Source organism: Balaenoptera physalus, assembly GCF_965194825.1.
Source record: "Balaenoptera physalus genome assembly, chromosome: 5".
Classification (NCBI taxonomy): Eukaryota; Metazoa; Chordata; class Mammalia; order Artiodactyla; family Balaenopteridae; genus Balaenoptera; species Balaenoptera physalus.
In genome coordinates, this window is record NC_138884.1 from 58,619,029 (window position 1) to 58,633,751 (window position 14,723).

Sequence of the window (14,723 nt, forward strand, 5' to 3'; positions counted from 1 at the left end):
AAACACAAGCTGTAGCCCTGGGATGGCTAGATGTCTGCCAAATATAGTCTACCCTGAACAGTGCAAGATAAACGTTGATGAAGCTTCTTTCCAAAGCCATCATTTTCTGGACTCCTGGCAACTCAGGGCAGATGACTTCTCTTTTATTTGTATTATCTTTAGTTGTTACACTTGCCAGAATTACTGTTATCTCTTAGATTACTTAGCCTGAGGTGATTTTAGCTGTCATCATAACTTTCTGAGCAGTGGATAGAATCCACTAGAATTTACAAACCATTATTCAGGGTGGGTTACTTTTGTAATCCCAAACCTAATTCTTTGGGTGTTGATTTATGATGAGATTTTTGTCTCTAAATTCTGAAGAAGTCATCTCAGAGTTTGCAATCTTTATTCTCTCAAGCTTGGGAGCTTTTAGAATCTCCCCTACTTGAAGACTTTAATAGATAAGATCAAAACCAGCTACATTGCTAAAATCCACCACCCATAGCAGTCATTCATTTATTTACATTTTATACTTAACAACAAATAGGCAGGCTGTGCAAGTGTTTTATGTACCTTTCTGGATGTGTGACATTTTCACATAAAACGCCCAAATGAAGAGGAAGAATATCTCTTTAGACCCTACCTGTCCCAGTCTCACAAAGATAATGGATGGAAAGATTTCAGGAGAAATGAACATTTGATTCTTTCTTCAGGCCGTTATAGTCTTTCTCCGCGCCTGCTCTAAAAGGAATGGGTTCATCCTACTCCTGGGAGTAGGTTTCTCTTTGCATCAAAAAGCTTTGTAAAGGGGCTTCCCTGGTGGCGCGTGGTTAAGAATCTGCCTGCCAATGCAGGGCACACGGGTTCGAGCCCTGGTCTGGGAAGATCCCATATGCCGCGGAGCAACTAAGCCCGTGAGCCACAACTACTGAGCCTGCGCGTCTGGAGCCTGTGCTCCGCAACGAGAGGCCGCGATAGTGAGAGGCCCGCGCACCGCGATGAAGAGTGGCCCCCGCTTGCCACAGCTGGAGAAAGCCCTCGCACAGAAACGAAGACCCAACACAGCCAAAAATAAATAAATTTAAAAAAAAAAAAAAAAAAAAAAGCTTTGTAAAGAGCCAGCTGTACCAAGACAGCCCTGAAATTCTCGAGTAACAGGTTTTCAATTAGGAATATTTGCTCTAAGGCTAAGGAGGTTCATCATTTAGTGGTGGGATATGGTATAGTGGCAGGAGCCACGGGGGACTCTGGGGTCTCTTTCTAAATTGGCCACTTTTAGCCTTGTGCAGCTTACCTACTTTGTGAATTGCTTGTGAAAGTGAAATGAGATAATGTGTTTGAAAGTGTTCTGAAAACTAAAAAATGCTATATACAGCTGTAAGTTGTTACTTCCAAGCAAAGCAGCAAGCAGTCAGTGAAAAAGGAATCAGTTGAAAGCAATTGGTGCATATACCTTTTCAAGCACCAAACATGAAGTGCTGTTGTTCATTGAGCATTTACCATGTGCCAGGCATGGTATAAACGTTTTACTTCTATTAACTAATCTAATCTTTACAGTACCCTAATAAGGTAGATATTATTGTCCCCATTTTACAGATGAGAAACACTGAAGCACAGAAAAGTTAAGCATCCTGCCCAAAGTAATATACCTAGGAAATATACCCAGGTAATACATTTAATAAGTGATGAGATGAAGCTGGAATGCAAATCCAGGCAGCCTGGCTCCAGAGCCCAGACTACACTGCTGGCAGCATAATCCTTACTAACTGAATTGGTAGCAGGTACAAGACATTTGTAATGCATGTCTCAAAAGGTTAAATGTTATGTAAGTCTTGAAAGGTTAAAATTGTGATGAGTAAAGACACTAAGAAAAATGCGTATCCTTGAAGGATTTGGATTTGACTCCCTTCCAATGCCTAGTCTTCATAGTTTTGAGTCCTGCCTTATTTATATAGAGCGCGTAGCCCTTAAACACGCATGTAAAGTCATCCCTTAAACACCTACATCATCAGCAAAATTCTGGTAACGGTATTGGTTGATCCTTTAAGATCCAGTAAGGTTGCAAAAGGTCAAATGAGAGGGTATAGAGGAAAAAGCCTTTTAAAGTAGAATGTCAGAGAAGTATTTTATGCTGAAATCTATAATAATAATCAGGAATCAGTTAATATATTTCTAATGATTTTCTTTTAAAAAATTCACCTGCAAATGGTGATTGGATCTGATTCTTTTCCTTTTTTTTTTTGTAAAAAAAACTATCAACCGTATTTTTAACTTAAGATTGGTTCATAAACATGTTTAAGATTGAAATATAAATATGTAACATAAAAATATATTCTTAAATATTTAAATCTATAACTTTTGATGTATATGTGTCAAGGATATGTGTCATCGTTTATTTAACCATTCACTATTATTGGATATTTAAGATGCCTCCAGTTTTTAAATGATAATAAATAAGTAACATCACAATGAATTTCTTGGGCATATCTTAAGAGGGATAAACACCCAGAAGTAGAATTATTGACTCAAAAAGCACAAACATTTTAAAGCTTTTGATATATCTTGCCAAGTTGCTTTTTTTTAAAAGGATGAATTAATGTTTACTTGCAACAGACGTCTACAAAGGAGCTTTTTTTTTTTTTTTGCATATTGGATGTTTTCATTTTAAAATATTTGCCAGTTTGTTTATGGTTTGCCATTGTTTCCGTTTAACAGCTCTTCATGTATGTTTAATGCTATGTCCTTTTTTCTATAAATGGGACATACTTTGCATGTTTATTGATTAGGTTTTCGTACTGATTTCTTATCAAGTTTTGCTAGTCCTTTGATTCAAATTTGTGGCAGAAATGTGCAATTACATAGCTTGTATTTATTTTGATTACATTCTCGTAACTTTCTTTATAATTTAGTATATTGCCTCTAAGCTTAGGATGTCATTCCCCACCTATGTAACCATTGGAAAAAAAATTAAGTAGACCTACTATGTACTAACATAAAATGATGTCTCTTTTTTAAGAGGAAAAAAAGTAGTATCCTGCAAAGCAATGTTTAATTATGATCGTTATCTCTCTCTCTGCCCCCCTACACACACAAACACACACACATTTATTTATTCACTAATTGATTTTGAATGTCTTCTTTGTGGCAGAGATACAGCATTGAACAAAACAGACAAAATCTGAGCTCTTATGGAACTTGGTTTATTGGAGAGGCCAACAATTTAAAAAAACCCATCATGGGATTTCCCTGGTGGTCCAGTGGGTAAGACTCAGTGCTACCAATGCAGGGGGCCCAGATTCAATCCCTGGTTGGGGAACTAGATCCTACATGCATGCCGCAACTCAGAGTCTGCAGGCCGCAACTAAGAAGTCCGCATGCCGCAACAATAAATAAATAAACAAACATACCCTTCAAAGGATAAATATAATGTCAGGTAGTGCTAAGTGCTATTAACAGACGTAGAGCAGAGTAAGAGATGGAGAGTGACTGTGGCTCCTTTAGATTCAGTGGTCAGAGATCTTTCTAAAGTGGCATTAGATCAGAAAGTATTGGACGAAGTAACTAGTATAATATATATATATATTTTTAAAATTTATTTATTTATTTTTGGCTGTGTTGGGTCTTCGTTTCTGTGCGAGGGCTTTCTCTAGTTGGCGGCGAGCGGGGGGCCGCTCTTCATCGCGGTGCGCGGGCCTCTCACTACCGCGGCCTCTCTTGTTGCGGAGCACAGGCTCCAGACGCGCAGGCTCAGTAGTTGTGGCTCACGGGCCCCGTTGCTCCGCGGCATGTGGGATCTTCCCAGACCAGGGCTCGAACCCGTGTCCCCTGCATGGGCAGGCAGATTCTCAACCACTGCGCCACCAGGGAAGCCCAGTATAATATTTTATACAAGCATATGGATAGAAAAATACCAAAGTTCTGTAGTCCCCTTCTTAGTGAATATTTCCAGTGTCTCTTTTGTCACCCAGACAAAACCAGCAAAGCATCCTATCCTAGACTTCTCCCTTACTGCCCATACCTAGTTAATCATCACACTTTTGCCACCTATATACTTATAAATTTCTCTTCTACTTGCCACTGTCTTCTCTTAGGCCCTTGTCACTTTTTGTTCTTTTTCACTGTTTGAAAAGATATCTTAGTTCAATTTTTTGTAATAAATAATGCACAATTAAATTATATAATGCATGAGAGCTAACTTGGTGGGGCTTCCACGGGCCAAATGGGGACAATGTGAGCATGAAAATAAATGTTGGTATTAATGGATGATCAGGTAGAAATCCATGAGTTCACACTGATATAAATAAAATATTTTTAAAAAATGAGAAAGGAGAAAAGGTCTTCCTTATAGTAGAACTGCAGCTGATAAATGTGGAAAGAATGATGGAATTAGAAAAATCACAATTAGATAGCCACCATAACAAAAACTGATTCGGCCAAGGATCGTCAATGGCTGCTAAAACTGGGTGAAACTATCGTGATAAATGGGGTATGTACACAGTTTCAAAGTACCAGACTACACAAGATACTTATTAATTACAAAGGGAAAAACAGAACTGTATAGTGGAGAATCCCGTCAACCACTGCATTAATCGTGAAGGGAACGTCACCAGTAATAGGACACGTGGACGTCACGTGCCTCCATATGATGCACTGAGGACAGAACAGTACTTCTCTGGTATTTTTGCCAAAAAATGCATAATCTAGATCTAAATATCAGGAAACAACAGAGGTTACCAAATTCAGGGGCATTCTTTAAAATCATTGTCCTGTACTCTTTAAAAATATCAAGGTCATGAAAGAAGAAAGACTGAGAAAAAGCTTTGGACTACAGAAGACTAAGGTGACATGATAACTAGATTCGTTTGTAATCCTGAATTGTATCCTGGACCAGAAAACAATTTTTTCCTTTTGATATTAGTTGGACAGTTGATGAAATTTGAGTGTCTGTAGATTATAGTACTGTAAAAATGTTAATTCCTGATTTTGATAATTGTATTGTGGATATAGAAGTAAATGTCCTTGTCTTTTAAGAAATACACACTGAAGTGTTTAGGGGTAAAGGGATATCATGTCCAAAGAAAATTGCAACTAGAGCCTCTTCTAGATGCTTTTTTATGGATAGAGGTCACATGACAATCTACCAGTTGTCTGACAGAGTATCCATAATAACCACTTACTGGTTTCTTTAAGACGCCTGGATTTGTTCATTCAGTAGCCACCACTGAGTGCCAGTGTATCAAACACACTACTAGGCACAGGATGAGGCAAAAATAGTTGAAATGTGTCCTCGGGGAATTGACAGCCTACAGGAGAAAAGCCAGAGAGAGAGATAATGAATGAGAATGATAAAGCAAATGTAGTAAATATTAACATTTGAGGAATGTAGGCAATGGGAATTCATTTATTATTTTTGCAACCTTTTAGGATCTATGAAATTATTTCAAAATAAAAAGGTAAAAATGTACTGTAGAAACGATTGGAAAGATAAAAAAGAAACTAAAAGACAGTAAAAGAAGATTTCAACAGACTAGAGTTTTATAGACAATTTACAAAAATTGTACCTATATTAGGCCACAAAGGAAAATCACAACAAATTCCACAAAGCACAGAAATGTACATGCCACACTCAGACTACAAGCACTAAAACAAGTGAAAATACAATGTTTAAATTTAAAAATCCAAATTATTTAGACAATCTCAACTCTCTCTTAAATCATAACTGAATCAAAGAAGAAATAACTATACTTCCAAACTATTTAGAATACAATAGTAGTGAATAAAACCTATGGGATGGGGCCTAAACTATAGGCAGGGGAAAATCCGCAGTCTAAAAACTATTATTATTCATCAAGAAAGAATAACAATAAACAAATCATATACTGTTCTAGAAGTTAGGGTAAAAATATCAAAAATACTAGAAGCGCATGAGGAAGACTGTGGTGCCCTCCCTCACAGTGGTCCGTCAGCCAATTTATGAAGTAGTTTAGGGAGCACTTTCAGTGAGCCAGTATCAGGGGCTGGATCGGAGAGACAAACAGTATCCCTTTATGGAACTTTCAGGGTGTGTGTGTGTGTGTGTGTGTGTGTGTGTGTGTGTGTGTGTGTGTATGAGAGGGGAAATATATCAGATATTAAATTATAAATTCAAACATTCAATTAAGGTTATGAAGGAGAAGTACAAACTTCTATTCAGTTTTGTCATTGACCCCCCTCCTGTCGTTCTCCGACTCTCCCGCTCCCTCTTTTCCCATGTCTCTCTCCCTATCTTTTTGTTTTTCTCTTTTCTCCTCTTGCTTTCTTTCTCTTCCTTTCTCCCAATTCCCTGAAGACACTATGTTTTGATTATTTTTGTCTCATCCTGACCCTAGTGCTCTGCTTGATACTTTGGCACTCAATGGTGGCCACTGAATAAATGAATCGAGGAATGAATGTGAATGAATGAATGAATCCTGGAAGCTATTATTGAGTGGACACTCTGCCAGACAACCTGTAGGTTACCATTTGAGTTACACTATTTATAAAAAACCTAGAAGAGAACCTAGTAAATATATAATATAGGGAGATTACAAAATAACCACAGAATACAGCTTAGACAAGCTAGTAGACTATTTAAGCAGTATAAGGTTAACTGAAATTCTATGAAGGGTAGTTTGTATAAGGGAAAATCATGCCTAACTCACCTTTAGAATGCCTGAGTGAGATATTTCAGTATGAGTACTTGGGGAAATCAGTAGATGCAGTTTATTTTGATTTTTCACAAACTTTTGATAAAGGTTCACACCTAAGACACACATTGGGGTGGGGATGTGAAATGTCAAAGGAAGGGCTGAGGTGTATAAGAGAAAAAGTAGTAAGAAAAGAAGTAATGGTAAGAACTAAATTAGGGATGGGATGCCTTGCACGGTAAGGACTTGGGATTTTATTGTGTTGCCTTTGGAGGGATGACATCAGAATGTCATCTGATTTATAGCTATAAAGGATCTGGTTGCTGTGGGAATAATAATAATAATAATAGCAGTAATAGTGATAAGTGTTTAATCTAGAATAAATGTTGAAGGTAGAGGGAACAGAAATTTACTGGTGATTTGCTGTGTGGTGTGAGACAGAGTCAAGGGTGACTTAAAAGTTTTTGGCTTGAGCCACTGAATGAATACATTCCTACTTCTCTCTCCCTGCCTTAATTGTCTGTCAGGGGAGGGGGTATTTAATGGAGGTTATATTTGTAGGGCAGGAAGATTCCTTAGGAGGTTACTGCAGTCATTCTGGAAAGATAAAACGGTCCTGAACCTGGGCAGAAGCTATAAGTATGGAGAAGTATTCAGAGGGCACGGACTTAAAGAGACATTTAGGAAGTAAAAATAACTACTTAGGAAAACAGTTTTGGGTATTTTAATAAAATTGAAGATAATGAAGTCGTTTTTCCCAATAACTCCACCAATTGATATGTACCCTCGGACAGGGGTTGTCTGAGGCCTGTTTTTATATAGCCCCAGAGCTAAGAATATTTCTTTTATTAATACATTTTTGAAGGATTTTTAAAACGGGGATGGGTGGGTTGGATATGTAACAAAGACCATTTATGGCTCTCAAGTTCTAAAATATTTACTGTCTGTCCCTAACAGTATAAGTTTGCCAACCCATGGTGTAGATCAGTGGTTTTTAAAGTGTTGTTCCTAGAGCTGCAGCAGCAGCATCTGGGAACTTGTTAGAAATGCGGATTCTCAGGCCTCAACACAGACTTGCTGAATCAGAAACCCTGGGAGGGGGCCCAGCATTGTGTTTTAACAAGCTCTCCAGGTGATTCTGATGCATGTTAATTTCTGAGAATCACGGCTCTAGAGAAATTTTTGTACTTGGTGAGGAATAACAGCATTGTGCGTTAAGAGCTTCACACTGGAAACGGTAGAAATGTCAATCAACAGAAGAGATAAGTAAGTTGTGACAATTAATACAAGGGGAGTATTCCATAGCATGGAGTGTAAAGGCAGACTGCTTGTGTTTGAATCCCAGCTCCAACGGAGTAGTAGCTGTGTGACCTTGGGCAAGTTAACTCGACCTCTCTAAGCCTTAGTTTCCTCCTGTGTAAAATTAGCATAAAAATCCTAACTACTTTATAGGGTTATTGTGAGGATTAAACAATTAAAACAGAAGAGTGGCTGGCACGTAAGTATTAGACTTGAAGGGCAGTTTTCCTGTACTGTATTATGATACTTTAAGGAAAAACATGTCAAAGTTCATTTCATAAGAGTGATAGTCTGCCCATATATTTTGCATATAACAAAATGTGATTAAGCAGCATAAGTTAAAAGTAGTGTAGATTTTGAAGGTTCAAATCTTGCACTGCCCCGTAAACCTCAGTTTTCACACGTGAAAAATACCTTAAAGTTACTCTAAAAGAATTGTTAAGAAAACTGGTGAAATGTATATGCCTGCGTTTTGTTTCTTCTATGGGCATTTCCTTTCCTAATTGCCTTTTATTCCTTTCACCATTTCCTCAGCCCTTCCTTCCAAAATTCCTCAGCTGTCTTGATAGTCTCTGAGAAACACTGCCAGAACTAAGGTGCAAAGTGGCTTCCTTGACTGTAAGGAGATGGGGGTTTTTCCAGGAATCAAGGTCATGAGAGTCAGTGTCTAGTGTTTTCCCAGCTATGCCCCTGCGGCCAAGTCTGGGCCTAGATCTAGGACAGGTCTGTAGTCCTGCTATCTCCTGGGATTTCAGCTTTCAGCTGCTTTAGCATGTAAAATGCTTACTATGTATTTAGCAACGCCTAACGCTAAACAGCACACAAAGAAATAGAACTGTTTTTTCTCTCTGTGGAGGCCACGTCCTATTTTTTCTACATCCCAGTACTTAGCACCCAGTAGGCCCCATAATATAGCGTTGAACGATTTTGAACTTATCGGTGGAGCTTAAAAACCTCCATATCCTAGGCTGAGTTTAGGGTGCAAGCAGCTGAAACCACTGGCTGCATTTTTACTCTCTGGAGCAGCAACCTGCAGACACCTAGTTCAGAGAGAAAAAAAAAAATCACTAAAATTCCCTTCCTCTTAATAACATAAAAGGACCAGAAAAATCAGTCCCCAAAAGACAGCGCAGAAGGCACAGCGCTGCAGCGACCCGGCTCCTGTTCGGGTGCGCTTTCGAAGGGCGAAGAGGCCGGAGCCTTGGGGCAGGAGAAAGGCAGCCTACTTGTGACGTCAAATCAGCGGACTCTCGCCCCGGCTTCACGCCGGTTCCGGTTCCCCGGCTTTCCGGGCGCGAGAGTACGTGAGCGCGGCGGCGTTCTGCGCGTGCTCCGCAGAGGGACGCGAGAAGGTTGGGTCCAGCTCGCGGAGGAGATGCGTGATTGGCTGAAGCCGTGCTGGGGGGTCCCCCAGCCCTTTCGGCAGGGGTAAAACAATAAGAGGGGGCGGTGGCAAAGGGGGCGGGACGTCCGTGTTCCTTGTCGTTCGCCGCAGTGCCTGGCGCCCGTGAATAGGTGGTAGTGAGGGGAACCAGCTCGTGGCTCTCCGGTTTCCGAGGTTTGAGGTTTGTCGGAGGAGGGAGAGGGCGGCGAGCGAGAAGAATCCGCTGCAGCCGGTCCTCGGCGACTTTCCCGCTGACCTCCGCGCGACGTACCCGCCGCCGCTGTTGGTTGGAGGTGTGTATGGGGGCCGGGAAGGGCGGTCGGTGTGGTGGTTGGAAGGGGACATTCCCGTCGCGCGCCGCGGCTCGAGGCAACCGTCCAGTGCATGAGCTCCGGTGTCGGAGGTGTAGCTGCAGAGAGAGACATTGTTCTTGCCGGCTGCCTACGCTGCTGTGTGTGCGAGAGAGAAGCCGAGCCTTTTTCTCAGGTGAGGGATGGGAGGCCGCGTAGGGAGGGAGGTGACCGGCCCGCGTCGTGCGGACGGAGGGCTCCGAGGGCACAGGTGGGGCCGGGGTTGGTTGGGGATGAGGTAGCGAGCCGGGAAAGGGGACGCAGTTGCTCCCAAAGGCGCGCTGATGGAGGCTTCGGACGGGACGTGGGGGAGTGGGCTTGCCCGAGAGGATGTTTCGGGTGCGGAGCCCACCAGCCTCGTCCCAGACTCTTGCGGCTCTTATTCCTGGTTCCCTGGCAGTGGGGAGGCCGCCGCCGCCCCGCCCGTGGGGGAGGGGAAAAGAAGCTGTGTCGGCGGAGGCAGAAGCGACGCAGATGCGAAAGTAGCGGCCTCCGGGCACCATTTCGGTGCACGGAAACAGAATCCGGGTCTGAAGGCAGCCTTCGCTTTGCTTGCCCAGTACCTGGTGTTCTGCGGTCCCTGACCCCCCCGCGGGTTTATCACGAAAGAGCTGGGAAACCTGGGCTGGATATAACGTACGCCTTCTCCGTGCCCTTTTTATGTAGGCGATCTCTTGCTGACCCAGGAATAGAAGAGATGTTTGAGTGCTTTGGGGAGCGGGTTTCTTCCTCTTCCCCCATGTCTTCTTGGGGAGGGTGGGAAGGATAGTCAAGGGGAGGAACATAGCGTCCGTAGATTGTGTTAATATTGTTAGTCGAATCTGATCGAATTTTACCTGCATCTCTAAAGGCAGATTTAAGATGGCCCTGTGCCGCTTTGGGGCAAGTATAGATATGCGTCTACAATTTTCCGCATAGATCAATTTTTTTCCTCCAGTGTATGCCTACTTTCTTAACAGATTTTTTTTTTTGGAGGGGCAGTACCTTTGCTGTCTTAAAAATCAAGCAAAAACAAAAACCCACAGAACCCACATGCACCAAAGCTGGAATAATAGCAAAGTTGTTCCCTCTTTCCCCCCATATGATTGTTGTGATAATAACTTGTGCTAAAATACTGGTTTTAACACCTCGTGTTAGTCTTCCAGATGTTAGCATTGCATGTACCTGGATCTGTGAATCATTAACTGCAGTTAGGGGAGCCCCGTATGCTAGAGGGGAAGAAGATGGGAATTCCTTGTCCAGCTCCATATTTGGCAGTTAATATAGCCTTAGGCATGTGAACAGTTTCTAAACAGTTGACCCTATTAGTATCCAGTGGTCCTTTGGATGTCCAAAATTCCTGGTCTCAAAAAATAGACTGTATGATTAGTTTGAAATTCTTAGTACTGAATTCTGTGTTGTTTCTTTGATGATATTATCTTCCCATTTTCTTAAATATTCAGGATTATTCATGTGTATCCTTGTGTTATGATTTAATCACTAGAGGCTGTTTAATTCTGAAAGGTTGTCCACGAATTGTAGGGAGGATAAGGACCTCAAATGGATTGTTTACTATTTAAGAGCTGTTATGGTTCAGGTTGCTGAATATTCAGAGGTTGAGATGTTTGTCAATGGTGAACAAGTAGCAAGAGGAAAGAACCAGAATGCTTGTGGGGTGGATGGGGATCAAAAATGGAAGGAGAAGAAAATAAGTCTTTAATAATTTGATAGTCGAATTGAGTGAGTGTTTAGTTAGCAGGTGAGCAGTTGAGTTTGTTAGCAGACAGCTCTTGAGTTTGAATAGGATTGGCACTCTTGGTAGTAGGATATATTTATTATCCATATTTCATTTATGAGAGATCAGAAATGAAAATCTCCATATCAGTTACTGAAAATCTATAAATACCAATAGTGTGTTTAGGTTAACAGTTTCCTTGTCCTGAAGAATTATTGCTGTTTGCCTGTTACCAGGATTTTCTAGGTTGCTTTAAATAAGACTTTTTCCCACATATTTTACACTGAGTGCGTATGGAGGTGAGGAATGACCCCTTTTCAAGGCTGGTTTTGATAGTTACAGATTAGGTTGTTTCTGAACTTAAATTCAGTAGAATTTAATTGACAAACTTGACTTAACTCTCCACTGGGAAAATTTAAGGGCTGACATAACAAACAAGTTCTATCTCCCAGAACTCTGGATTGGCTTCAGAAACAATAGAATCAGTTTCTTGACTGCTGTTTTTCAGCTTATTTTTAACTTAATTTCTAGATATTTTACTCTATGTTGATAATACTATTGTAGTATGCTAGGATGACTGTTTTGGATTTCCTGTTATGTTACTGTTTTCTGCCTTTTGGCTCCTCCCTACAGTATCAAATAAGCTAACAGTTAGACTTTAAATTTTTTTATATTCTTGCATTCCTGATGGTTCTTCATAAGCGGTGGTTCTTAAGCAAGTGTAATGAAAACATCACTAAAGGGAGGGGACCTGATTTCAAATCCTCTCTCATAACTATAAATGAGGGACCTTGAAATCCTTTCCTTAGGCTCTGAAAACATGGTTTCCTTTTCTGTAAATGAAGCTAATATCCTATCTATTTTACAGAGGTAAAGGAATGTGTAGTTACTTGTTAAACCTTAAAGCATAATGTAAATACACGTTTTAATTTTTGTGGGCGGCATTTCCATTTCTTTAATGCTTGGTCACTTTTAATAGCTTCTGAACTTCAAAACTTGCCTCCTTACCTTAGGGGCCTGAGGAGAGAAAAAGCTTAATCCACAGCTACCATTTATTTCTGTGACTGGTGCTTAGATCTTGTTTGTGATGCTTTCATTCTGTGGTGTGCCACAACAAATTGAAGGTTGCTGTTCTAAATAGATATGCATTGCTCTTTTTTTAAAAATTAATTAATTTATTTTTGGCTGCATTGGGTGTTCGTTGCTGCGTGTGAGCTTTCTCTAGTTGTGGTGAGCGGGGGCTACTCTTCGTTGCGGTGCGCGGGCTTCTCCTTGCAGTGGCTTCTTTTGCTGCAGAGCACGGGCTCTAGGCACACGGACTCAGTAGTTGTGGCTCACGGGCTCTAGGCACACTGGCTCAGTAGTTGTGGCGCACGGGCTTAGTTGCTCCGCGGCATGTGGGATCTTTCCGGACCAGGGCTCGAACCCGTGTCCCCTGCATTGGCAGGTGGATTCTTAACCACTGTGCCACCAAGGAAGTCCTGAGAGTACTTTTATGCATTAGAATTTGTTCATCCTTATTGGAGGTTTTTCGGTTTGGGGGGAACTAATGGCACCTGAAATGACAGTATCTGATTCTGCTTTGTGGATTAACTTTTATTTTTTTTTAATGAGTTGGTTTGATTGTAGGTGGTACAGAATATAAGGTAGAACAAAGGTTGAAGAGCAGACTGGCAGGATTCTGGGATGGGTTTACTTTGACCTCACAGCTAAGGTAGAAATGGCTAAGGATGAACTGAAGAGATGAGCCACTGTATGAACATTTAAGAACAAAACTGTGCCACAGGCTCCACGCCAACCCTTCATTCTAGCTAGAGGTGGCAACAGATGTTATGGAAGAGAATTCAGGTGTTTAGCAATGGAAGTAAGGATCACCATCACCTGAGGCATAAGAACAGCTTAGTTTTTGCCAGAGTTCCTAATTCCACCTGTGGCCAGGGGACCCTTCCCCACGGCCTTCACTTCTAGCTCCAGCTTCTTCTGCTCCTTTTTTTGTTACTGCTTGAAAGCCTTATCGTCCTCTTCCATCTCCTTGGGCTGCTTCAAGGACTTCTTGCCACTGTGCCTTCCCCAGACCCTGCCACTGGAAGCAGTTAATTATTTTTGAAAGGAGTTAGGAATTATATAAAAATGTAAACAGATTTTTTTTAATATCGATTGAGAGTTGCAAGACAGTTGAAAAAGGAGAAACGGGGAACCTAATAGAGCATTATGTAAAAGTTGAGTTGGGAGTCACTAGAATTGTAGAGTTTTGTCTGTAGGCTCCATTATGGCTGGTATCTGATTTTTATTAAAAACAGCATCACAATTGTAATGATTATGGTGGACTATCTTTGTGAAATTTTTTGTTTAAAGGAAACCTACTATGAGGGAATTCCCTGGCACTCCAGTGGTTAGGACTCCACGCTTTCACTGCCTAGGCTGTGGGTTCGATCTCTGGTCAGGGAACTAAGATCCTGCAAGCCACGTGGTGCTGCGAAAAAGAAAAAGAAACCTACGTTGAAATTTATTTGTTAACAGGAATTTTAACTGCATCCTGATTTACCCAGTAGATACACACACGTATATAGTGTATATATATGTATTTAAACAAGTAATATTCAAATTTTCTCTTTTTTTCCCTTCCCTTTTCTCTAATTCCTAATGTTACAATTTTTACTATTTGGGGGGCTATAAACATATAAATCACTTACTTTAAATGATGAAAGGTGGTGTTTCTATTTTTATTTTGTACTTGCTTTCCTTGACCTTATCTTTGAGATTTTGGGCTTAGAGATATTTTATCATAGCACCTAACCTATTCTGTTCCCTGTTTGCTTGTCTATATTCCATGACAGACTATATACTCCTGAGGGCTAGAGTCTTGTTCACTAGGTTATCCCATTTACTGTAAACAGTTCCTGGCATGTAGTTAGGTAATTAATAGCAAGAAAGGTTGGAAAGACATCCACCAAATGTAAAAAACCATTATCTGAGTGTTGAGGTTATTGCTGTTTTTTAATCATAATCATTATCATTTTGAAAACAGTGAAATTAATCCCTAAAAGGAGAGAGTACAAAGAAGAGAAGAATCAGTACTGTCTATGATAAATGTAATCACCAAGTCCTGATTTTTGCCCTCTGCCTAGTTTTCAAAAATAAACTGTTTGAATCCAAGAATGTAAGAGATAATGGTCCCCAAAGGAAAAAGATACTATGAGTGGGAAGACTTTATTATGGTGCCCCTAGTCTGAGACAGCAGTGGACTCTTCAGAATTAGAAAGAGAACTATGCTACTTCCCCCTGTATTGAAGGATAGGGAGATCAAGAAATAGAGACAAAGGGGAGAT

General features: G+C 40.8%; 2 protein-coding genes across 6 annotated transcripts in view; one reads left to right on the forward strand and one right to left on the reverse strand.

Annotated features, from left to right (window-relative positions):
• LOC309661510 (uncharacterized protein) overlaps window positions 1-9,716 on the reverse strand; it is a gene marked incomplete at its 5' end in the record, with an annotated part of 42,487 nt that extends 32,771 nt beyond the window's left edge. The window contains 3 exons of the mRNA XM_082463192.1: window positions 5,160-5,284; window positions 9,063-9,610; window positions 9,705-9,716. Coding sequence (XP_082319318.1) covers window positions 5,191-5,284; window positions 9,063-9,610; window positions 9,705-9,716 — 654 coding nt within the window. The 3' untranslated portion in view covers window positions 5,160-5,190. The remainder of the gene's footprint in view (window positions 1-5,159; window positions 5,285-9,062; window positions 9,611-9,704) is intronic.
• G3BP2 (G3BP stress granule assembly factor 2) overlaps window positions 1-14,723 on the forward strand; it is a 68,113-nt gene that overhangs the window by 36,872 nt on the left and 16,518 nt on the right. Inside the window, exon 1 of one of the 5 annotated variants that reach the window (XM_082463826.1) lies at window positions 9,437-9,623. The exons of 2 other annotated variants lie outside the window; for them this stretch is intronic. Coding sequence is in view for 2 of the 3 variants with exons in the window: in XM_082463824.1 (XP_082319950.1) it covers window positions 9,715-9,816 (102 nt within the window). In the remaining variant the exon portion in view is untranslated. Of the gene's footprint in view, window positions 1-9,436; window positions 9,624-9,660; window positions 9,817-14,723 lie in introns of those variants that run through there. 2 more of the 5 variants (XM_082463824.1, XM_082463825.1) reach the window with 2 other exon arrangements.